This window comes from Eumetopias jubatus, unplaced genomic scaffold (genome assembly GCF_037043125.1).
Source record: "Eumetopias jubatus isolate StellerSeaLion01/CBP00866 unplaced genomic scaffold, mEumJub1_p1.0 scaffold_1, whole genome shotgun sequence".
Lineage (NCBI taxonomy): Eukaryota > Metazoa > Chordata > Mammalia > Carnivora > Otariidae > Eumetopias > Eumetopias jubatus.
This window is the reverse complement of record NW_028274807.1, coordinates 5,756,256-5,782,122: the sequence shown is the minus strand read 5'-3', so window position 1 is coordinate 5,782,122 and position 25,867 is coordinate 5,756,256. Positions and strand designations below refer to the sequence as shown.

The 25,867-nt window shown below is 39.7% G+C and overlaps 1 protein-coding gene across 1 annotated transcript in view; it reads right to left on the bottom strand.

Moving 5' to 3' along the window:
* DSCAM (DS cell adhesion molecule) overlaps positions 1-25,867 on the bottom strand; it is a 672,449-nt gene that overhangs the window by 262,752 nt on the left and 383,830 nt on the right. Inside the window, exon 9 of the mRNA XM_028126500.2 lies at positions 12,541-12,819. Coding sequence (XP_027982301.1) covers positions 12,541-12,819 — 279 coding nt within the window. The remainder of the gene's footprint in view (positions 1-12,540; positions 12,820-25,867) is intronic.

Below are 25,867 nucleotides of genomic sequence, written 5' to 3'. Positions count from 1 at the left end.
TATGATAGGACCCGAAGACTTAATACTCTCTGTCGTCTGGGTTATAATTCCCCAAAGTTGCTAGTTCCCTTTTTAAAAATTATATCTTGGGGGTACCTGGCTGGCTCCGTTGGTTAAGTGGCTGGCTCTTGGTCTCTGCTCAGGTCACGATCTTGAGGTTGTGAGATTAAGCCCCACATCTGGCTGTGCGCTCAGTGAGAAGTCTACTTCAGATTGTCTCTCCCTCTCCCTCTGCCCCTCCCTCCAGCTTGTGCGTTCTCTCTCTCTCTCTCAAATAAAGAAATAAAATCTTTTAAAAAATAAAATTATATTTTTGTTTCCTTTTATTCGTGTAACACTTTATTTGGTGTGTTGTAGTGAGCAGGTTTGCCAATATAGTTGGTTTTCCAATAGAAAGTGGAGGAGGAGGGTGATTAAGGAAATAGAAGGGAGAGATTCAACCCAATAACTATGTCACACCCCCATTCTTGACATACACCTTAGTGTCATGGGACCCATGTAGTCTGACAGTATCTCAAGACCCCCGGGATTCCTTGGAGGGAGCTGAATATTGAAAGTTATCTGGAATTTGTGCTTAAAAATGTGCAGAAACTAAACTTTTTTCGAATGGTGTGTTTTCAACTTGTATTCTAACTTTTACAAGTAAATTCTGCCTCTAACAGTTTTACAAAAATGTTCTGAAAAGGCCATAAAACTGTTTAATAAGTTTAAAAAATGAGGGCTGTTCAAAATACAGTGATCTTTGGTTTGGTCTGTTTATTAAAGGAAGGAATTATTTTTGGAGTTTTTAAGAGAGGAATAGTAGTATGCTTATAATAGGACAGGTATTTTTCTTTTTTAAGTTATTTTTTTGTTTTATTATGCCATGTTAGTCACCATACAGTACATCATTATTTTTTGATGTAGGACAGGTATTTTTCAATGTTAGATGGAGTCCAATTTTTTTTAATGTTTGAAATGCATGGCCTCCAAGAAGCTATATATTTCCAAAGAATGGATATAAGCTTCCTTAAGCTGTCAACAGGGACAGGGATTCGGCTTTACTGAAGGTAAAACTGGAAGCAGGGATTCGGCTTTACTGAAGGTAAAACTGGAAGCTATTTGGTGGGGGGGGGGCATGTACATAAATATTGCCATTCTCTACTGGATGGCATTTAGTCAAGATGGTAATTGGTCAAAGTCTAGGTAAGATTTAATTTATGACACTGGAAACTAAAATCCAATGGCTTCCTGTCACAAGCAGAAAGATGGCCTGGCCTTTGTCCTCAAACCTTTCCCTCCTCCCTTATGGGACACTGAGCCCATTGTTCTCTTGCTGCTCTTTGAACACACAAACCTCACTCCTAACTGAGGTTCTTCAAGCGTGGTCTATCTGCCTGGCACTCCCTGTGCTTTATTCCCTCACCTTAGTCAAGTCGGCTCAAAAATCTCTTCAGAAAGGCTTCCCCTGTCCACCCGACCTGACATACCTTTCCTATCCCTATCACTTTCAATCCTCCTACTAGCTTTACTTTCATAGTACATGTAGATACCCGACATTGTGTGTTTGTTGTCTCTGTCTTCCACTGGAATGTGAGGTTTATGGAGCAGGAACTTGGGATCTCTATTTTGATCATCACTGTACCCCAGCACTCAGATTATCTGGTATAAAATAGATGCTTAATAAATGTTTGTTGGAAGAATCAATGGATGAAGTAAAATGATAGCACAAATATGATATCAAAAATTGGACCACTAAACATAGCAATAAGATGGTGGCCTTGTATAATTTTTTATTTTCCTTGCCAAATAAAGGTTAACTAGTAGCCTTCTGTGCGGTGTTTGTTTTCTATGTGGTAGCCCATCATTAAAGGCCAGAAACAGCAGATACATCATAGGACATAAAGAAGTATGAGAACAGTGACTTCCTTTGAAATCACAGAAAATCATCGCGGCGGCGGCTTTCTTCTCAGTGATGCAGAGCCAATAATAGGAAGCAAAGGGCATGTGTGTTCTGTCATTAAGTCTAGTGCTTTCCTTCCAAATGTCTTCATTAATGCCAAGGTCACCCGACTGAGCATGACATTAGGGAGATCATCAGTCCACAGCCAGTGTAAGCCATGGGGCACACACATAAGAGCTAAGGGTTGTTTGGTTCTTTTTTCTTTTAATTTCCCTTATGATAACAGCTAATGTACTTTAAATTAAGTTTCTATAAATCTCCCCAATGACCCGGGCAATCAAAAACTGTGCTAAGCTCTATAATGATCCTAGGTCATAAGTCTGTGATAGAAGGAATAACTCAGAATTGGGCTCCAAAACTCCACTGCTGTCATACCCATTCATTCTACACCTTAGCTGAATTATCTCAGTTGTCACCTTCATTTCCTGTACACAATTTACCCCCAACTGCTGTGGTTCCTTCAAAAACATATTGTACTTTTTCCTTTTAGAATATATTCCCAAGGCCTTCATTCTAATTAATCATCTATGCTTGGATTGCCCCATGGTCTCTTCTATGTAGTGTGTCCTCAACCATGTTCCAAAATCATGTGGATGTGAGTAGCAGGAATGGACAGACAGAGGGACAAGGGTAGAAGGGTGTCATCACCCACTCAGTGGTTATTATGTGCCAGGCACTGGGATAAATACATCATTTAACCCTCAGAAATCCCTATTAGGTACCATTCCATTTTATGAATAAGAGAATGGAGGTAAACAGAGGCTAAGGAATTTACCCAAGGTCACATGGCTAACAGGTGTCATTATCACGTTGGGGCTGAAAGGAAGAAAAGAGGAAAGAAGAGAAGCAGGGAAAAGGTCTGGGGAGGCAGGCTTGAAGGCCAGCACGCTTTCCCTGGGCTCTCCTGTCCACATAGCACAGCCCATCACCTGCCTCCCAGAATGGTCTTCCTCCCTCCAGGCAATCTGTTCAAGGACATTTGTAGTCCCCCATCACTTCCTCCGTCAAGCACATACTTGTTGATAACAACAGGCAGATGGGCAAACTCTGACCATAGCACAGACTCTATGTCTTGGCTGGTGCTAACCCTCCCTGACCTCAGAACATATATCTGGACACCTGTGTCTCCTCTACTCATTCATGGAGAGTCATCAGAGGGCTCTGCTGCCAGCCAGGTGCCAAAGTCATACCAACTGTCACCTTGTTACCTAATTAAAATACTCTCAGCAGCTCCAAGAGGTAAGTCTCACTGTTGCTATTTTACAGATTAGGAAATTGAGGATCAGAGAGATTCAATCATGTTCTCAAAGTCACCTAGAAAATGAACAAGCAGAAGTGTGGACCTTGATTTTCTTACTGAGAGACCGAGTAAGAAAATCTTGCCCCTTGGATGGGGCAATCCAAGCATAGGTGATTAAATAGAAATGCATGAGTGTTGCATTTTTATTCTCTTTCCAAAACCCTACTCACATCAAGGCTGACACAGCTCACTCCTTCCACGAAGCCTTCTCTGAACATATCAAACACTGGTCTCTCCCTTATTAGAGTTCATTCTGCTCTTGTGATTAAGAGTCTGTCACTTGAAGGCTTCCAAACCACCCTCACTGTGACAAGGCAATTTCAAGGTTTCTAAACTCCTCATTCTATTTCTGTTTTTCCCAAACTACATCTCAGACCAAAAACTTTAAAACTTCCAAGAGAAAAACATTTCTTAAGTTAAAGATTTAAATAAAGACCCATATAGTTATTCTCTAAAACTGTTTGCTATTTTCATGTGGGTTTTATTTCCCCAACTATACCTTTGCATTTTTTTCATGAACCAAATGATAACTGTGTTCCAAAGTTAATTGGTAAGTCCACAGTTTGCAATATGGAATGCTCTTTCATTAAATGGCAATAAAATGATAAGATTCTTCATCTTACCTAAAACGTCTATTTAGCTGATTCAGAATATGATCCAGCCAAAGTGGTGATAAAATTCAACTACTTGACCACTCAAATTAAAAGCTGAAATTTGAGCAGCTGCCTGATTTCTAGCAATCGAAGACAAATTGCTGCCACTCACAGCAAATATTAGCCATCCACAGGGAAAGTTCCCTGTCCCAACTATTATGTACTAAGGGTGGATGGAGAATGCAGGAGACAATGAGAGGTCCATGTCCCACTCCAATACCCAGCACAGTCCTTGGCCAGCTACTCTTGGGGAGAACGTCTATCACCAAGGCTTCTCACACATTTTTCTCAAATAGTTGGTCCCCGATTCCTGCAGAGTGTCTTCTGAATTAACCCTACCTTTGCCATCCCTGCTACCACTACTTTAGCTCCAGTCTTCACCACTTCTCATGTGGACCACAGAGCCTCCCCTCTGGGCTTCTGGGATCCTGGTCTCACTTTATTGTGTGTGATTTTTTTTTTCTTTAGACCCCCCCTTATTCAATTCCTGTGGCCTCCAGACCTCAGGACACAGAACCTTCAAACTGTGAGCCAGAGTTAGCCCCGGGTCTCACCCTCTGCCATGTTAGTCTCCAGCCACCCTATTCCACACCAGGGAAATAAGCGCATCTGCTGTCTCAAGCCTCCCCACCACTGTAGGTGAAAGACCTTCTTCCAGAAACACACTGCCTTCCTTTCTCTCCTTTGTAACTCGCTGCTGTATTTTCTAATGCCTCAGGATTCCCCACCCCCTCCGGGAACCTGCCTCATGTGTCTCCTAACCTAAATTTGGTAACGTTCCTCTCTTCTTTCATAGTTGCCCTACAGCTTTGTCACACCATCCTGTGGGGCTGTCACCTGTCTCTCTCCCACTATATGGGAGCTCTTACTGGGAAGAAATGAGCATTCATCATCCCAGTAACTATTCCAGGGCCCAGCAATTATAAGTATGTGCTAAGTACACTGCTGTTTCATGCTGGAATAAGAGAAGGATGAAGGAAAGTAGCACAGAAAAAAACTCAGTCATTCGGGAGTGGGTGTAAAAGGGTATATTTGTATCTACCCATTGACGCTTCAAAGAGGTATAGCTCAGAATATTTTTTTTCTTTTGCTAGCAAGTAAAACAAGAAAATACAGAACTTGTCAGACTGAAAATTTTTAAGAAAAAAAAAAAAAACCACAATAAAGATGGCTACTCATAAGGACTTTAAAACAGAAAATGCTTTATCCAAGATAACCTGTAGTCCTTATTTAATTAATCCATTTAGCCATTACCATGCCAAAAACTGAGAGTCAAGAAAACTAAGCTCAAAGCTGATTGATAGGGGTTTGTTTAAGGTGTCTGGCTTTCTGGAATCAGAACGATGACCTATTATGGTATCTATAAAACAGGCACTCCAGACCTGACCCAATTCTAGAGTTTAGTTGAATGAATCATAAACCAATTCTCATCATAGCTAAGTTAAAGGAACTTGTATACCTACGTGCCTTCCATATGCTGTTAAATAGAATTAACAAAAACACAGGGGCGCCTGGGTGGCTCAGTCCGTTAAGAGTCTGCCTTTGGCTCAGGTCATGATCCCAGGGTCCTGGGATCGAGCCCCTGTCAGGCCCCCTGCTCCGCGGGGAGTCCGCTTCTCCCTCTGCCTCTGCCCCTTCCTGCACTCATCATGCTCTCTCTCTTTCTCTCTCTCTCTCTCTCAAATAAATAAAATCTTAAAAAGAATTAACAAAAAATATTTACTAAAAGCCATGTTGAAGATAGAATATTTTCCACATTTGTTATAAAAGATGATACAGCCTGTGAGGAAGAAAGTGTTTAAATAATAGCCTTTCTTTTTAAATGAGCATTTGAGCCAGAAGGGAAGCTACGACTTATTGATTTAAGGCCAGCCACTAACCTGTGACATCTATTCCTTTTCTATAGTCCCTTCCAAAACACCATCCCATTTTTAACAAACCTCTCTTGGTAGGAAAGTTGTTATCTTGCAAAGTAAGTTACTTAATTATTTCATTTTTGAAGAATTTTGACCCTTAGGAAGGTTATTTTTTAATATTTTAAAAGTTAAAGTACAATTTACATAAAGTAATATACACAGCTTTAAAGTGTATAGTTTGATAGGTTTTGACAAGTGCATACATGCACAAAACCCGCACCCCATCAAGATTTAGAATATTTCCATTCACCCCAAAAGTTCCCTCCTATCCATTCCCTGTCAGTTCCCAATCCCCCTTCCCAGTTGCAACAATTCTGATTTTTACCTCTGTTGATTAGTTTTCTCTTATAAATGGATATAAATTGAATATGTGACAAATATGTTATAAATAGGATATATTACTCTTTGTGTGTGTCTGGCTCATATTGTTCTTCAGAGCTGGCTGCGTTCTGTGGGTATCAGTAGTCTGCTCTATTTACATTTAAAGTAACTATTTATAGGGAGGGAAGGACTTGTTCTGGACATTAACGAAATGTTTTCTCTGTCTTATTCTTTTGTTTTTTATTTCCTCTGTCACAGTCTTCCTTGGTGTTCCATTGTTTTTTAATATTGACAGACTTTGACTTTGACTGCTTTCTCTTTATCTTTTGTGTATTGGTATATTTGTTAACATTTTTCCGTACACACCCATGTCATCAGCACATTTGTGCCTTCTATCACAAATGCCATGCCTTCTATTTCTTTTTTCTTGTCTAAGCATAAAGGCTATTACCACTAAAACAATACTGATAGAAATGTTGAGAGTAGACATGCTTATGTCTTTCCTAATCATGAAGATAAAGAATATAAAACACTATGGATTTTTCATAGGTGCTTTTTATTCTAGTGAGACAATCACTATTGTTTGTTAACTGAGAGTTTTTTTCTTTTTAATCAGGAACGGAGATTGAGTTCTAGTAAATTCCTTTCGTCTATTTTAATGTGTGATTTTTTTCTTTATTTTGTTAATATGATACATTCTTTTGATTAATTTTGAATATTAAACCAAGCTTTTATTCCCCCCGATAAAGCCCACTTTGTCATGGTATATTGTATTTTCTTTATATTGCTAATTTGATATGGTAATATTATGCCAACTATTTTTGCACCTATATTCATGAGCAATAACAGTTTGTTAATTTTTTTATGTGCAATGCCTTTATCAACTTTTTATCTTAAGGTTATTCTGTGTCTAAAAATTTGGGAACTCTTCCCTTTTCCTTGAATATCTGAAGGAGTTTGTATAAGGATGCTATTATTTCTTTCTTAAATTCTTCCGAAAACTTACAAATTAAGTAAGCTCTCTTGGCCTTCAGTTTTTTTGGGAAGGTTTTTGATACGAATTCAAACCTTATAACAGACATAGGGCTAGTCAGATTTTTACTTTTGTATCTACTTGGGTAATTTATGCCTTTGAAATCATTGATCATTTGATCTAAATTGTCAAATATACTGGCATAACATTGTCCAAAACCTTTCTTTACTTTTAATTAATGTCTGTAGGAACTATAGTGATGTTTGTACTTGCATTAGTTTTCTCTAGCTGCTGCAATAAATCACAACAAACTTAGTAGCTTTAAATAACAAAACTTACATTCTTATTGTTCAGGTGATCAGAATTCAAGAATATTGCATTCTGTAGTTGTGTGATATAATCTATAAATATCAACTAGATTATATGGGTTGATAGTGTAGCTTAAATCTCTATTCTTACTGATTTTTTCTGTTTGTTCTATTAATTATCGAGAAAGGAGTCTTGAAATTCCCAATTGTCTTTGTCTGTTATTCCTTTCAGTTCTATTTTGTAACCATGTGTTTGGATTTCTATTATTAGGTGCATCTGTATTTCAGATTTATATGTTCTTGTTGATGAATTAACCATTTTATTATTTTAATATGTCCTTATTTGCTTATAGTAATATTCATTATCTTGAGATTTTATTTAATATTAAATAAATATTTAAGTAAATATAAAATTAAATAAAGCCTGAGATTTATTTTATTTAATATTAATACATCCAATTAAGCTTTTTATGATTGGTGTTTTATACCATTTTATCTTTCACTATTTATGTCTTTATATTTAACATGGGGTAGCATGTACTTGAATCTTGCTTTTTAATTAAGATTGATAATCTTTGGGCGCCTGGGTGGCTCAGTTGGTTAAGCGACTGCCTTCGGCTCAGGGCATGATCCTGGAGTCCCGGGATCGAGTCCCACATCGGGCTTCCTGCTCAGCAGAGAGTCTGCTTCTCCCTCTGACCCTCTTCCCTCTCGTGCTCTCTCTCTCTCATTCTCTCTCTCTCAAATAAATAAATAAAATCTTAAAAAAAATTGATAATCTTTGCTTTTTATTGGTAGGTTTAGTCCATTTATACCTAATGAAAGTATTGATATAGTTGTATTTAAGTTTTCTGTCTATTTTCCATCTCTTCTTTGTATTTTATCCCTCTTTTCCCACTTTTTTCCTAGCTAATTGAGTATATTATAATGTTCTTTTAATCTATTCTGTTGGATTAATATCTATACTTGTTTCATTTTTGATAATTGCTCAAGAGTTTGCATTGGACATATTTAGCTAGCAGCATCTATGTTCAAATAATATTATACCGCTTCATGTATAACATAGGATCAATTTTACAACAGGAAAATTCCCCTTTCCTTCTTCCTGTTCTTTGTGATATTATTGTACATTTTATTTTTGCATGCTATAAATTATTATGTTTAAACAAAAACATCTAAATATTTTAAAGGAAATGAAAATGATAATAAGGTGTATCTTATCTTTAGCCATAAATTTATCATATCAAGAGATCTTCATTCCTCTTGTAGATCAATTTACATGTAATTGTTTTCTTTTAGCTTCAAGAACATTCTTTAAAATTTACTGTAGTAAAATCTAGCTGGTGATTCTCTAAATCTTTACTTGTCTAAAAATGTATTTATTTCGCCTCCATTTTTGAAGAGGGTATTTTGCTGGTTATAGAATCCTAGACTGACAAATGTTCCTCCACCCCCTCCTTTCAGCACTTTAAAGCTACTGTTCCATTCTGTTCTGGCTTGAGTTGTTTCTGATGAGTAGCCTAAAGTTTTCCTACTTGGTCGTCTTGATGTAACAAGTCAAATTTCTCTGGTTACTTTTAATATTTTATTATTAGTTTTTAACAATTTAATTAGAATGTGCCATGGCACGGTTTTTCTTTGTCCTTATTTTTTGAGGGTTTCATTGGTCATTCTGATATGTAGATTTATATTTTCCTTCACATTTGGAAAATTTCCAATCATTATTTTTCAAATATATTGTTCCCTCCCCCTCTTTCTGAGACTCTAACTATGTATATGTTGGAGTTCGACATTTTCCCAAGTTCAGTGAGGCGCTGTTTACTGTTTTTCCCTTTTACCTCTCCATGAAAATATCTGAATAATCCTGTCATTATGTCCTCTTTATCTGTGGCACATGTTTCTTTCCTCTCTGACTCATTCCCATGAGCATGTAAGCTTTTCTTGTCCCATGTCCCATGTTCTCTTCAACTTCCTCTCCATTTTTCTGCCTCCCATCATAGCAATGTTTCTGAAAATAATCATACATATTTCCTTGAATTCCCACACATTTATTCACCTCCCTTTCCATTCACTAGCCCTACTAATCTGACATTCACTGCAACCACAGAACTCTTCATGGTCATAAACAATGTCCATCTCCCTAAACCCAATGACCAATTCTTGGATTTCCTTTTTCTATTTCCAGTGAGATTTTATATACATTATTACCTGCATTTCTTGATATATTTCCTAATTTGCTTCCAGTACCCCCACAGTCTGCTGGACTTCCTCTTACTTCACCGGCTTTTCCTTTTCCCTCTCTGTTTCCTTTGCTGATTCCTGGAACCTCAAATCCTGGAATGCCTTGGGTCTGGACCTTCTTGTTCCTCCCTCATCGTTTCCTATGTCACACTGCCACTCTGTTTCTTCTCCACTTCTGTTAAAGACTTCTATTTACCCTATTAAGCAACACATGTGCTTCCTCTCATTGGCAACATTCACTTTATAAACATGTTTTGTTTGCTTTGCCTCCAAAAGATATTGCAAATTCAACTCCTTGTCATTACTTTAACCATTACCTCCAAAGATGGCTATTTAATTAGTATGGGCTGCAACCTAGACATTAAGAATTTTAAAGCTTCCCATGTAATTCTAATGTGTGACAAAATTTGAGAACCACCAATAGGTGATTTTTTTGGGGGGAGGAGAAAGTAATACCCTGTCAATATGAAAGACGGATCTACTCCCACGGATTATGTTTTTTTTTTAAGATTTATTTATTTGAGAGAGCGAGAATGAGAGAGAGAGAGCACATGAGAGGGGAGAGGGTCAGAGGGGAGAAGCAGGCTCCTCGCCGAGCAGGGAGCCCGATGCGGGACTCGATCCCCGGACTCCAGGATCATGACCTGAGCCGAAGGCAGTCGCTTAACCAACTGAGCCACCCAGGCGCCCCCCACGGATTATGTTTTAATTGGGCTTAGCTAGGGCCAGAAAATGTTATCAGTGTTTTCTTAAATCTGTTAAGATGTCTAGATTGAGGATTACTGTCCCACATCATCTTGTCCTTGACTACGTCTCCAACCACTGACCTGCTTGTGAAACACATTCCCTTTCTCAGAATTATCTTATCTCATTGGTGATTTGATGTTAATTTCACAGAAGTTTATTTGACATATTTGAAGAACAACCACATGGAGCCACTAATCAGATCGTGATCAACCACATCCTCTCAAATGGCTAGGTTCAACTTCAGTTCATCTGACCTCTGCCCTTGGTCAAAAAAATCCTGTTATCTTCCCTGCAAGGGTAAGTGATGCAAACAGCATGCGTGTACACTTTCGTCTAACATTCCGTTCTCTGATTTGCATCTTTCAGAGCAGATTATTCAGGAGACAGGCTGATGTACTGCTTTGCCCTTCACAAATAATAGTAAGAGTCAATTCCTCATGTAAGAAAACATTTGGGAAATGGATACCACATTGGCTTCCATTTTTATTTATCTTCAAAAAATGAGAAATAAATTCATGTGTTCCTATTCTTATACTCAAAAGCACAAGGTAGAAAGAGAAAAAACTGTCACTTGTATTTTTAGTTCGTATGTGACTGAAAATATATTTTCTTACTCAGGGAAAATCGTTTTTTTACAAATACAAATTTGGTTTCTTCATATAAACTCTAAGTAGCTTCAGTCTCTTTTGTTGGGAAGTACATAGAAAGTACATTACTCTTCAGCCAGAAAGGAAGGAAAGATGTCATGAGGACAAGGTCCAAAGACTAAGGAAGGACACAGGAATCCTTTGCTCAAGAAAGAACCTGCTCAGATCTATCAACTATCTGGAAAATAATGGAAATCAACCTCTCCCAACAATTACTCTGAGAGCCCAATATTTGGAGATTTTAAAATGCAAATAATCAACATTAACGTAAGTCTTTAATTTCATATAGTTGCTTTTGCAATACAGGTAAGAACTATACTAGGACATGAATGCATATAGCTCTTGGAGAATCATAAAATCACATGTCTGTGCCCAACAGACTTTACAGAATACTAGCTGCTCATTTTGCAGATGAGGAGTAGAGCCTTCATGGGAATTTGGTGATCAGAATACAGATTTGAAACAAGACGAATGCTTACATTTTAGATGCACTGAGTCCCCTGCCAATATTTTCTACAAGCTAGACCACTCTATTGTAATTTCTAAATACATATTATTCCACTTTAATTTAATAAATGTTGTTATAGCCTCCTAAATTAACGAGAGGTCTAATGCTAAACAGAAGAGAGGAGCAAAACATATTTCTAAACTGAAACTACACATTTCTAAAACTAAAACAAAAAAATACAAGAAGCTACTATTTGCTATGTGTCAACTGTACTTCACTAAAACAAATAATAAAAACAAAGCAATTACTATTTTATGAATCTTTAGAAAAAGTGTGATCTGGCAAAAAATATTTGACATTTTTAAAGCCATCATTCTAAAAACTAATATTATATTTTTCTCGGGTTTGTTTCTTTTACTAACTAGAATCATGCTGTGTGTATTGTTCATTGATGTGCTCGTTGGAGATGTTCTCAGCCGGGCACACTCCTTTTACCCATTATATATTCCACAGAATTAGTGTTACTGTTTGGGTTGCTTCATTCTGCTGTTATAATTATGCCCACTTTTGTGCACAAACTTGAGTACAGGGTATTATATGCAACTGATGAATCACTGGACTCTACCTCTGAAACTAAGAATACACTATATGTTAATCAATTGAATTTTAAAAAAGGAACCCCTCCCTCGAAGAAGAATATTATAAATAGTGCTAAATAGAGTAAATACAATAAAGCAGGAGCTCATGGACTTTTGGGGCCGATGTAGGAAAAGCCTAGTTCATTCATTAAATCCTACTCCCACCTCTTTCTACATACCTTTCTTAGCTGCTAATTATTTGGAGCTTCATATTTTCGGTAAATAAGACCTTGGTTTGGTGTTAGTGGAGTTCGTGGTTGGTTATAGTTGCAGGTTTTATTTTAATGGAATCACAGCAAATTCTATGAGTTCTAATTCTTTTCATATTATTTCAAGTGAACACTCTCTGTAAGCATTGTTGAATCTGACTGCATCGATGCTGCGCATCTTATGTCCCTGTCTTTACCTCTCACAATCAGCTGGCTTTGGTGCTCCACCGCCGCGGCCTCATTCCGGGCAATGCAGGTGTAATTCCCATTGTGCATCAGGGAGAGATTGGAAATCCGTAAGGAGCTCGTGAAGTCAATGTTGTCGATGGTCACCCCAAGGCTCGCTGGGATTGGCCGGCCGTCCTTCTGCCAAGTGATCGTGATGGGCAAGTCCCCTGAGACCACAACACATGGGATAAAGACCCGCTGTCCAATGGAGAATCTTGGAAACTCAAAAGGTTGAATAAAAGGTGGAACTGCAAGAAAGAAGAGAAGATGTAAAAGAGGAAAGATGGTAAACTGTGCACATGCTCTCCACTCTCTTTTCCTTCAACCCTCCTGTGTGACATTGAAAGAGGAATACAGTCACCGCTCCAGCACGAACATACACGAACTGGGAGAAGAGCTGAAATTGTGCTATCCTGCTCTTGCATTTTCTCACCGTTCTAAATGAAAATCATGGCTTAATTTGTACCTTGGCAAACATACTTAATTTATTTCAATAGACTTTTTAGAAAATAATCATTTTTGAATGAAAATATTTCTGACTCTGCACTCTTCATGTAAATACTGTGAAAGAGGCATTTGGGTTTGGTTTTCCCTTAGAAGCTTTTGAAAATGATGTGTACAAGAAAAGATTTCTTTCCTGCTTTGCTAATACTAGCACAATCATTACTATTCCCCCCTTTAATGCATTCCATGCCTTGTTAACAGGTGTACTTTAAGCATGTTCAAGAAGAGATTCTGGGCACCTGGGTGGCTCAGTCGGTTAAGCGACTGCCTTCGGCTCAAGTCATGATCCTGGAGTCCCAGGATCGAGTCCTGCATCGGGCTCCCTGCTCAGCGGGGAGTCTGCTTCTCCCTCTGACCCTCTTCCCTCTCGTGCTCTCTATCTCTCATTCTCTTTCTCTCTCAAATAAATAAAATCTTTAAAAAAAAAAGAAGAGATTCTAATTTCATTGTTAAACATGTTTTTAGGACTAACGTCCAACAAATAGCAAATGTTAACGAAAGAGACTTATTTTTTTTTAGGATAATCACATCTTTATTCTGTACTCCTCAGTTTTACACATTCCATGTGTATGACCTTAAATGATGAACTGATCTGTGGCCAGTTTTCTGAGTTGTTATGTGTTGCTAATGAGGACAAGTTTACAGCCTTCAACCTGGCCAGCCATGGACATAGCCAAGCTCAGTCTGGAAAGCTCTTTTCTGGCTTGGTGCTTGTTATCTGAATTGTAGTGTGGAGCTCCACTGAGTGTGGAGCCAACCAGGGGGCTCAATCTCATGACCCTGAGATCATGACCTGAGCCAAAATCAAGAGTCGGATGCTTAACTGACTGAGCCACCCAGGCTCCCCAAGAAGAATCATGATTTAAAAAGAAAACAGAAACAAATTCTACCATTTCAAAATTTCTGGAATTCATTGGTTTATAGAATTGTAAGGGATATAACTATAGTCCCAGGAGTAAATTTCAGGAACTTGAACCACAGAGTGACACTCCTGACGACCGATGCCTAAAGACCTGCACCTTTAACGCAGTGAAAACAAGCACCAGGAAGCCCATGTGCTCACTCTCACCTGTGGTGCTCAAAGGAGAATCCCCTCCTTCCAACACTGTGTTTTAAACTATCACAACACTCAGCTATCTCATTCTTCGCCCAAACCCAATGCTGAGAATGCAGACATACTCATGTGGGCTCAGTGAGAAGGCAGAGTTGGCAAACAAGGGGGCAAGGGACCAGGCATAATACTCTTTATAAAGAGTAGACACAAGAACACAACATGCACAGCAGCTGGGGGATACTGCTCTTAATTGCCAGTGTGTTCACAATTAATACACAATCACAGTACATAATTAAAGTAAGTACCTAGTTACATACTCCAAGTCATAAGTTAATGTATTAAATCGATATCAAAAATTAAATATATATCAAAAATATTTTAAAATACAGGCAGCCAAGGGGCACCTGGGTGGCTCAGTCAGTTATTCATCTGTCTTAGGCTCAGGTCATGATCCCAGGGTCCTGGGATCGGGCCCCGCGTTGGGTTCCCTGCTCAACGGGGCTCCTGCTTCTCCCTCTGCTGCTCCCCCTGCTTGTGCTCTCTTTCTTTCTCTCTCTTAAATACATACATACATACATACATACATACATACATATATACAATCTTTTTAAAGAAGTTAATAAAAGAAAATACAGCCAGCCAAGGATGTTGTGGGATCCCATAACAGAGGGAGTTCCCCACTGGGGCTGGCCTACAAGAGATGCTAAAGGAAACCTCAATGAGATACCACCTCACACCCGTCAGAATGGCTAAAATTAACAAGTCAGGGAACGACAGATTTTGGCGGGGATGTGGAGAAAGGGGAACCCTCCTACACTGTTGGTGGGAATGCAAGCTGGTGCAACCCCTCTGGAAAACAGTATGGAGGTTCCTCAAACAGTTGAAATTAGAGCTACCGTTCGATCCAGCAATTGCACTACTGGGTATTTACCCCAAAGATACAAATGTAGGGACCCGAAGGGGTATGTGCACCCCAATGTTTATAGCAGCAATGTCCACAATAGCCAAACTGTGGAAAGAGCCAAGATGCCCATCGACAGATGAATGGATAAAGAAGAGGTGGTATATATACACAATGGAATATTATGCAGCCATCAAAAGGAATGAGATCCTGCCATTTGCAACGACGTGGATGGAACTGGAGGGTGTTATGCTGAGTGAAATAAGTCAATCAGAGAAAGACATGTATCACATGACCTCACTGATATGAGGAATTCTTAATCTCAGGAAACAAACTGAGGGTTACTGGAGTGGTTGGGGGTGGGAGGGATGGGGTGGCTGGGTGATAGACATTGGGGAGGGTATGTGCTACGGTGAGCGCTGTGAATTGTGCAAGACTGTTGAATCACAGATCTGTACTTCTGAAACAAATAACGCAACATATTTTAAGAAAAAAGAAAAAGAAGAAGATAACAGGAGAGGAAGAAAAGGGGAGTATGTCAGAGGGGGAGACGAACCATGAGAGATGATGGACTCTGAAAAACAAACTGAGGGTTCTAGAGGGGAGGGGGGTAGGGGTATGGGTTAGCCTGGTGATGGGTATTGAGGAGGGCACGTTCTGCACGGAGCACTGGGTGTTATGAACAAACAATGAATCATGGAACACTGCACCAAAAACTAATGATGTAATATATGGTGATTAACATAACAATAAAAAATTTAAAAAAAAAAGAGATGCTAAAGGAATTACTTCAAGTTGAAATGAAAGGACACTAGGGTATAACACAAAGCCATGTGAAAGTATGCGGTTCTCTGGTAAAAGTAAATATATGGGCAAATATAGAATACTGTATTATTGCAATTTTCATGTGTAAATCCACTTTTAATCCTTGTATAGAATCTAAAAGACAAAAGCATAAAAACTATGAAACTGTTAATGGCTATACAACATGCAGAAATGCAGGGCTCGATCCGAGGACCCTGGGATCATGACCTGAGCTGAAGGCAGACGCTTCACCGACTGAACCACCCAGGCGCCCCTTAAATTTTCTTAAAGGGCCCCAAATCTTATATTTTACATTCATAAGTTACAAAATTGAAGGCAAAAGGTAAACCAAGTGAATCAAAAATGTTCGTAATGACTTGGTGAAGCCAAATAACCTTTGAGACACACTGCCTGCTTTATCTGGTTCATTAGTTCACCTCTTAAGGTAAATCATCTGAATCTTGTTGACAATGAAAACTTGTAATATCACAGGAGCAGAGATCTGGAATGTGACCTACACCAAGTTGGGACATAACCTTCCGACAGGAAGTATGTAAATACCTGCTAAATGTCACTAATTACAAGGTTTGTTGATACCATCCTCTGCGAGGGCGGGGCTCATCTCTCTCAGGCAGTTGGGAGCTATCCAATGCAGCCAAATGTTAGTTTCGACTCTTTCTCTTTCTAAACCCTTAACAAGAATGTTGAGTCAGCCTAAGACGTTTCTATGTCTTGTCCCTCAAGAATTAATTGTATATCCTTCCTCACAGGGGAAAAAATGAGCTTTTATTTTCTTCCCAGAGAGAAGTATGACATAGTAAAAGAAACATGGGCTGGGTGTCAGCCAAACTTGGGTAATTTGCAGTGTCTTCTTGGTCCACTTTCTCTAAGTTGATTTGGTTTCTTCCTGCATAAAGTGATGACACAATTCATGAGTGTTGGTGAGGGCTTCATGTAACAAGCAGGCGTAGGGCCCAGGGGTGCACAGAAGCTGCTCAGTTTGCATTGCACTCTCTCTCCTTTTCCTACCATTTTTTTTTTTTTTTTTTTTTTTTTTGTCCCAGAGCCCACAGTTCACTGGGAAAAATCAAATACATTACACGGATGTTGAGACACACGGGGGCTGTTTGCACTGCCATATATAATCTCATTAACTCCACATTCGCCATCTCTTCTCTAGTGGTAATTTAATGCCCTGGTCCTCCATACAGTCCTCAGGTTGAGAGCTGCTGGTCTCAGACTGCTCAAAGAGCCTGCCTTAAGCCAGTGTTCTGGGTTACAGCAATGGATATTCACATCTTCCCATCTCCTTTTCCCCATTCCATCCAACAAGCTCTCTCTTCTTACCCTTCAAGAAATTTTCTTGTTTTATATCTTGCCTGCTTCATGAAGTCTCCAAAAATTGAGTCTGCGAATCCTGCCCACTATGGGAATGCAAATCCCATGGCTGATCTCTGAAAGTTCAGTACCAATTACACACGCATCTTTGGTGCCTGTACTCCTACTAGATATGCCCAGGACCAGCAGAGACCTCCAGCCCCATACTGTCCCCTGTAATGAGAGCTGTGGCTCTAAAACCACAAGGCTGATGAGTGTGTGTGACTTGTGACTTGAGCATATCACTCAATTATCTCTCCACCCATAAGGCCGGTTGTTTGTCTCATTCTGCTACTTAGAACATGCTGTAGATTCCAAAATTGTGGATTACTAGCCCTATGCCATATAGTTCTCTACTCTGTTCACACAACATGATTAAACTCTTCCTCTACGTACTCTCAGAGCCTGCTGTTGAAGATTCTACAGTGGAAAGTATCACAGGATGGCGTATGAGTATAATGTGAATATAGCAGTCTGTGCACATGCCTATTTCCTTAAGTAGATATATCTATATAGAATTAGAATTAGGTTTGTTCAATTATTAGTATGGTAAATATGATTTGAATTATTTCTACGTTAATTAAATAAACCAGTAATATATTCTTAGGAATAATAAATGTCACCATCTCTCCTTTTTATGGGTGTTTATAACACACAGATAAGTGTTTTATAAGACTCTGTGAATTCATAGATCCCGTGGAAAAAGGAGGGTGGGTGCCTCATTCATATGAAAAATTCATAAAACAAACTACAAAGGAGGTTAAAAACCTTAAATAAGTAGTTCAGCAATTCATCGTAGGCCATGTGCCCCCTACTGGTCTTACACTTGTGGAAACCTCATTCCCAGGTGCCCTGTCCTGGCCTTGCTTCCTCCCTGTTTCCCTGATGACCTCATCTATCCCTCCACTCCAGATGTCAGCTCCATGCCTCTGATTCCCCAATCTACATTTTCAACCAAAAACTCCTTCTCAAACTTCATGCCTCCTCATTTAGTTGTCTGCTACTATCTTCATCTCGATATCCCAGGAGCATCTCAAGTCCCAAACCAAACGTATCAGGTTTCCCCTTAACCCAAGTTTCATCTTCCATGCTCTCTTCCTGTCAAAAAACCTCCTGGCTACAAGAAGGTCAGAGGAATAAAAGCCTTCCTAGTTGTGCACTTCACTTTTCTCCAGCCACTATCAGTGGGCTGCTGTGTCTCTCTACTTCATTCCTCAATATCTCCTGATCTGGCTCCTTTTCTTCCAAACACACAACCATCACTTTTTATTAAAACTTTTTCATTTGTGCCCTAATTGGGCTCCCTGATTTTTTAGTCGTTTTTTTTTTTTAATCTTTCCGCATGACAATCCACCTTATATGCTTCAACCAGATTAAGGTCCGAAAACACAGTTGTGAGCATGTCCCTCTGCTCACATCCCTCTGCCTCAATTATTTCACTACTTTCAGGATCAAATAGAAGGTAACAAACTAACAAACACTACAAGATATGATGCCTATATCTGTGCTGACTCGTCCTGCTTGCCTCCACTGGGGATTCTTTGTTTCAGCCTTATTGACTCTGAATGCAAGGAACTATACCCTTCCCCTATTTCTGCCCCCTGCCCTACCTGGACCCCATTCCCACCCTTACCATCTTATGGTGTGAACACTCAACTCAGTTGTTAGCTACTTTGGAGAACTTTTCAGGCTCCAGATCCCCTTTGAGACTCAACGCAGTTTCTCTTGGAATCTTTCTGGACTCGAGACTTCCCATCCTACCTCACCACCAGAACTGGCTAGATGTCATCTTCTCTACTTCTGAAAGTAGAGAAGCATACATATTTCTTTGATGGTGTTATGTGGAAATCAGTGCTTTTCTTATTTGTCTATCCATTGCTCTCCCACAGCAAGCTGAAATATTTCTCACCCTTGCTGCTTCCTTTTCAAGACATCTGTTACCTGCTGCTGTGCCGTAGTTATTTGTCTGTAGGTCCTGCCACTGACTCTAGTGCATTAACAGTAAATGCATAGATATTACCTGAATAAATTAAAGAAATCACAGGAATCAAAGAACTAAAGAGGTTCTCTGGCTTTACAAATTGTTTTGATGACAAAAGTCTAGTTCAATTAAGCTAACATCATACACTGTGATCCTTTTCATTTCTCTTTTTTTAAAAGGTTTTATTTATTTGAGAGGGAGAGCAAGAGAGAGAGCATGGGGGAGGAGGGGCAGAGGGAGAGGAAGAAGCAGGCTCTCTGCTGAGTAGGGAGCCTGGATGCGGGGCAGATCATGACCTGAGCTGAAGGCAGACGTTCAACTGAGTCAAATGCCCAGCCGCTTCCCCCTTTTTGTTTCTTATTTGAAATATTGGACTAATGTCATTATAGAAAGTGGGATCAATTTAAGGAAAAGATATTTTTTTAAGAAAAGTGTTTAAGATGCATATCTCTAGCTGTTTGGCCTCTATGTAAGTGGTAGGAGTTAATGCCCAGATTCCTTTTCAAGAAAGGCTGTGTGCCCCAGATTCTGGGAGTGATGTCAGGTAACAACCCTTCAGTTATCAGCCACTCTGAAGACTGCTCCTGCTGCAGAGATACACCTTACAAAGGACAGGCTTTTTTTGGGGTGGCCCACATCCGATGACTGACTTGAGGAGGGCAATTGTGCCCAAACTCACAACAGCTCTGAAGGACTCTCCCTTCTCCAGAGCTCCCTGCAGGGATGCTAAGGCTGTATCAGCCTGCACCACAGCTCACCTCCTCCCTGTGCCCAGTCCTTCTTCCTCGCCCTCCTTCCACTGTGTGGATTGTTGGGGTACTCCTTGATAAACACCCTACACACTAAACTCTCTCTCAGAGACTGCTTCCTGGAGAACCAAACCTGCAATAGTTTGCTTCACCTCAAGTGGAAATTGATCTACTGTCAATAACAAAACCAAATCTTTTTGTAACACTGCCCATCTATACTCCATCCATCCATCCATCTGTGTTGTTTTTATTCATTTCAAATTGTGACTAGAGGAAAACCATCATGTGTGCTGGGTTCTCTTTTAATAAGACCCCTCTCTATTTGATTGACAGTATCTTCCTAGTTTCCTGCAGAATAGAAACATTCTGTCATTGATAGAAGCAAGGGAAAAATAGTTTGGAAGTATAATTTTAAGATTACTGGGGTGCCTGGGTGGCTCAGTCAGTTGATCATCTGACTCTCGGTTTCAGCTCAGGTCATGATTTCAGGGTCATGAGAATGAGTTCCGCATTGGGCTCCCTGCTCAGTGGGGAGTCTATTTCTCTCTGTTTCTCTCTCCCTCTGCCTCTGTCCCTCCCCACTCATGCTCTCTCTCTCTCTCAAATAAATAAATCTCAGAAAAAAGATTACTACCTATTACCTAAAAAAAGGTCTGTGTTTATTTGTTGGTTGGTTGGTTTGTTTGTACTCAGTAAGGTGTCCCAAATTCAGCCAGTGTCCAGTACTGAAATTTTGTCTTTCATATGGGGTTATGCATATTCATAAGCTCACTAATATATGTCAACAGAACTAAAGAGAGTAAGAATTCAGTGCTAATATTGGAATCAGAGCTCAAGAACTCCCTAAAGGCTCAATTCAGAAATACAAGAGAGCATGGCAAATATAAGTCAGAACACACATATGTATGGGTGCCCAACAATATACACACCCTGCATGCACCAGATAAAGGGTTCCTAGCAGGTGAAGACTAAAGCATAAGGTCCCTAAGGTGAATACCAGCCAACAGAGTAGTTCCATTGACATAAAAATAGGGTAACTTTGGAATAAATCAGAGACAAGAGCAACTAACTCTTCTACAATGATTTTTCTAAACAAAGTATTTTGGACTTTCAGACTGTGAGAACCATAGAGCCATAAATATGACAACATAAGTACATAGGTAAGAAAAATAACTTTTTCCCCCAAATTGTTAAAAATTATCAATTAAGCCCATGGGAGAAAATACAATTAGAGGGTTTTAGAAGGAAAAAGAATTCCTTAAGGCATAATGTAGAATTATAATGAAGAGAAACAGGAACTGTTGTTCCCATCAGCTGGAAAGTTACAAATTGCACACAAAGAAGAGGAAAGACAAATTGCTTGGAATTTGGGGAGGTAAAAACACTAAAACAAACTCTGAGAAGGATGCCAGTATCTCCTCCCAAATCACTTTGAAGAACAGGTCACGTCCGCGCTTTTCAACCAATGGCTATAACCGGCTGTGGTGGAAGGATCTGGGTGGTTTCCAGGGGAGATTCTAGTCCCTAGTCATGAGAGATGTTTCTTCATGGAAGTTGTTTCATGTCCATGGCCATATCATGCGGAAATAAATAGTTTCTTTAACATTGAAAAATGATGAATAACTTGAGAATTCATGAGAATTTCTGTATTTAATAATTAGAGTCACCTCCGACTGAGGAGAAAGCCAGGTTACTTTTCCCCCGGTTGAGGGCAGTAATGTGTTTACACAGAACACTTGGTAATAAAATTGAGTAGTTTTCTGATGAACCCAAACTAACTTGCATCTCTCATATTTAAAGAAAAGCTATTTGAGTCATCATGGCATCAAGAAAATGAAACCTACTAAGTCAGAGAGGGAGACAAAACATGAGAGACTCTTAACTCTAGGGAACAATCTGAGGGTTGCTGGAGGGGAGGTGGGGGGGATGGGGTAACTGGGGGATGGGCATTGAGGAGGGCGTGTGATGTAATGAGCCCTGGGTGTTATATGTAAGACTGGTGAATCACTGACCTCTACCTCTGAAACTAATGATACACTATATGTTAACTATTTGAATTTAAATAAAATAAGTTAAGAAAAAAAGAAAATGAAACCTAGCTCGTGTTTTACTAATCCAGGTGGAGAAAAGACTCATCCAGATGGCTTGCAATTATTTTACTTGTGTTTATATAGATGGCAGCAAAGCCAGGTGACCCTAACCAGAGAGGATGACAGCGAGGCTCCATGACAGGGGTAGGCAAGATTCGTTAAAGCACTGGCATTCATCTTGAAACTTAGCTCCCTTTCCCAAGCAGCTTTTTTACAAGGGTTGTCAGTAATAACAGGTTATTTACTTGAGAAGTATTTTCCATGACACTGACTTAGAGAAGGTCATCCTTCTTTAGAAGCTTGGGGAGCCCCATCCGCATCAGGCTCCACACTGGGTGTGCAGCCTGCTTGGGATTCTCTCTCCCTCCCTCTAAACAAAATGCTGAAATATGTCATAGTGAAACAAGGGGATAAAAAGGTCGTTACACCATTTCAATGAAGCTCTAAGTCAATCCAATTACTTTGATAAATTTCAGGGCACTGAATTAGTGATATAATGAAGGAGCAGTATTGTTAAATGCCTAGAAATAGACAAATAGCATGCTTGTCCCTCTATATTCCATCCACACAACAGTCACATCAGCATAAATTTTCAACTGACTCTCCAGGCAGTTAGGACAGCTGTGTGTCAGTGGACCACTCTCTGCAACTTTGTTTCAATGTCTTCATGGCGAAAACTCAGACTAGGTGGGTTTCAGCAGTAACAGGTTCTGCGTCTGAGTGAATGAAACAGAGTGAAATCCTCCAGGTATTGTCATCACTCCTAGGCAACGTGAAAAATGCTAGTCTGAAGAACCAAGGTATTTTGTTCCCATGCCTAGATTAATACACTTAACAAGCAACTAATTCTTTCTTGAATAAATTAACAAACTCTGTGACTGAATTGAATAATTAGGACAAAGAACTTCATGTGTGTGAAACTATGATTGCAGCATATTTATGACCATTTAATATAAACAGATCATATTGTAAATCTAACTACCGGTACTTGAGTGAGTCTATCTGGTCCAGAGTAAAGGCAGAGAACAGGAAATAGTAAATAGAAAATATGGGACTATTGATAGAACTAAAATCTAAAATAACTTTGATATAAGATTAAACACATAGGTGTTAAATAGATGTCAAAAGTCACACACACACACACACACACACACACACACACACACACCATTAAAAATTGGATCCATGCAGGGGCACCTGGGTGGCTCAGTTGGTTAAGCAACTGCCTTTGGTTAAGGTCATGATCCCAAGGTCCTGGGATCGAGCCCCACATCAGGCTCCCTGCTCGGCCAGAAGCCTGCTTCTCCCTCTCCCACTCCCCCTGCTTGTGTTCCCTCTCACGCTCTCTCTCTCTCTCTCTCTCTTTCTGTCAATTAAATAAATAAATAAAATCTATAAAAAAAATTGGATCCATGCAACATCATAAAACAAAAGGCTACAGAAAAGCAGGAGTTGAAGAAATGGGGAAAAAAACCTACCAGGAAAATGTGAAACAAGGCAGAAGGAATAACTTTTCCATCATATAATTCAAGATAAAAAATCAGAGATTAGGGCAGAAAATATGTAAATCAACAACTACATTTAGTAATTCTAACACCTGTTTGATAACTGATCAATAAAGGGAATAAAAAAACAAACCTAGAGATGAGACATAACACAATTATTAAATTTAATTGAACACATACAGATTTTTGTCAACAAATATAAGAAAAAAACATTTCTTTAAAGATTTTATTTATTTATTTATCTGACAGAGAGAGAGAGAGCACACAAGCAGGGTGAGAGGCAGAGGGAGAGGGAGAAGCAGACTCCCTGCTCAGCAGGGAGCCCTGTGTGGGACCCGATCCCAGGACGCTGGGATCATGACCTGAGCCGAAGGCAGATGCCTAATGACCGAGCCACCCAGGAGTCCCGAGAAAAAACATTTTTTTTAAATAGATAAAACATCCATAGAGAAAGCTTCAGTACATTTCACAGAACTAGAATCATCTCTGAAGACACCACTGTAGTATCTTGGTGGACGAAGAAGAGTGGGAAGTATGGGTCATTTAATAAATGATATTAGGGAGACTGGCTCACTATATAAAGAAAGAAGAAATTGATGCCTACTTGTACTGTATCTACAACCCTCAGTGTGGATGGAAGACCTAAATGTAGACAGTGGAAATATAAACACAGAGTGAACACAGAAAATAATGTAGAAACAGACGTTCCGGGAGCTCAGAGACTTCTTACTCAAGATCCCATGGAAGACAATCAAAGGTGAAGTTAAGAGACCAGAGACTGTCTTGACAAAGATATTCACAACAATATCTATATAATCAGAGAGTCTGTTCACATGAAGGAACCAAGTCAAAACAGGAAGAATGATGGTAGAGTGGGCAAAGGAAATTCATAGATAGGATACCCAAATATCTAGTAAGAATATAAAGAGGGTCATGCTCAACTTCAGTAGTAATGGAAGAAAAGCAAATTAAAATAAAATCTACACTCTTTAGATTTGCAATACTTAGAAAGGCAGATGATATCAAGGGCTGACAGAGATATGGGGAAATGTGACCTCTCCTGGGTGGCTGGTGGCAGCATAAACTGGTATTTTGGAGAGCGCTCTGCAGTCACTGGGAACACTAAGTTAATGTTACTCATGGACCCACAGACAGGGATCTTCATCATACACTATGTACAGAGTCAAAGTGCTGGAGGAAAGCCTAAGGGTTTACTTTTCATGCTTTAATATACATTTATATCTATCTTCATAAGGGCATAAAAAGTAGATTTAAAATAAGCCTATTAGGGGCACCTGGGTGGTTCAGTCGGCTAGCCATCTGCCTTTGGCTCAGGTCATGATCCCGGAACCCTGGGATGGAGCCTCGGGTCGGCCTCCCAGCTCAATGGGGAGCCTGCTTCTCCCTCTCCCTTCCCCTGCTCATTCTCTCTCTTCTCTCTCTCAAATAAATAAATAAAATCCTTTAAAAAATTAAAAAAATTAAGTAAGCCCATTAAGTACGTACATGAATAAGTGCTGACAAGACAAGAAGGAATGATAACAGAACTGGTGGATGGTTAAAAAAAAAGATAAATGCAAATAAAACAAAATATGGAACTTGTATGGACTTATGATAATGATGTGGCATAAAGCAAATACTGACCAACCAAAGTCAGCAGCACCTCTGGGGGATTTTGTTCATGAGCCCAACAGAGTGACTACACAGTAGGCCATGGGTTCTACAAAAAAGTCTTATCTTCAGGGTGGTGGCGACATTCTCATGCCCCTCTTTGGGGCATGAGAAAATGCCTGGGGGGCTGGGTTTCTCTGAGAGGAGGCGGCACAGCCGTCCACCCTGACAGGGATGTCAGAAATGGTTCGTGGGAAGCAATGGCCCACGGCTGTACTCCTTTGGTAGCTTACGTGGAGGAGGGGGGATGCTGTTCAGTGTGCTGCCCCCCGGGGGCAGGCGGATGGGACCAGAGAGAAAAGGAACAGCTAGAGAAGGCGGATTTGTATCCACCAGGAGGAGGAGCTGTGCAGTGCTCATGGCTGTGCAGAACCAGGACGAGTTTCGTGCCTGGAGTGGTGCACTGTGCAGACCAGGCGCAGACAGAGTCTGGAAAAATGGTCAAGGTGAGTATCACATGGTGGTCTCATCCAGGTGAACTCCACGTTCACTGTATTTCTATGGCTCTATCTTTTTACCATCTATTTATGCTATGTAGGCATCTCTTATGATACTTATTTATGTCTACCTATATATGAATATAATATGCATATTTATACATGACTTTAACCCATGAGTATGTTTTATAGTTCTATGTAAATAAAAGACACAAATGTTATT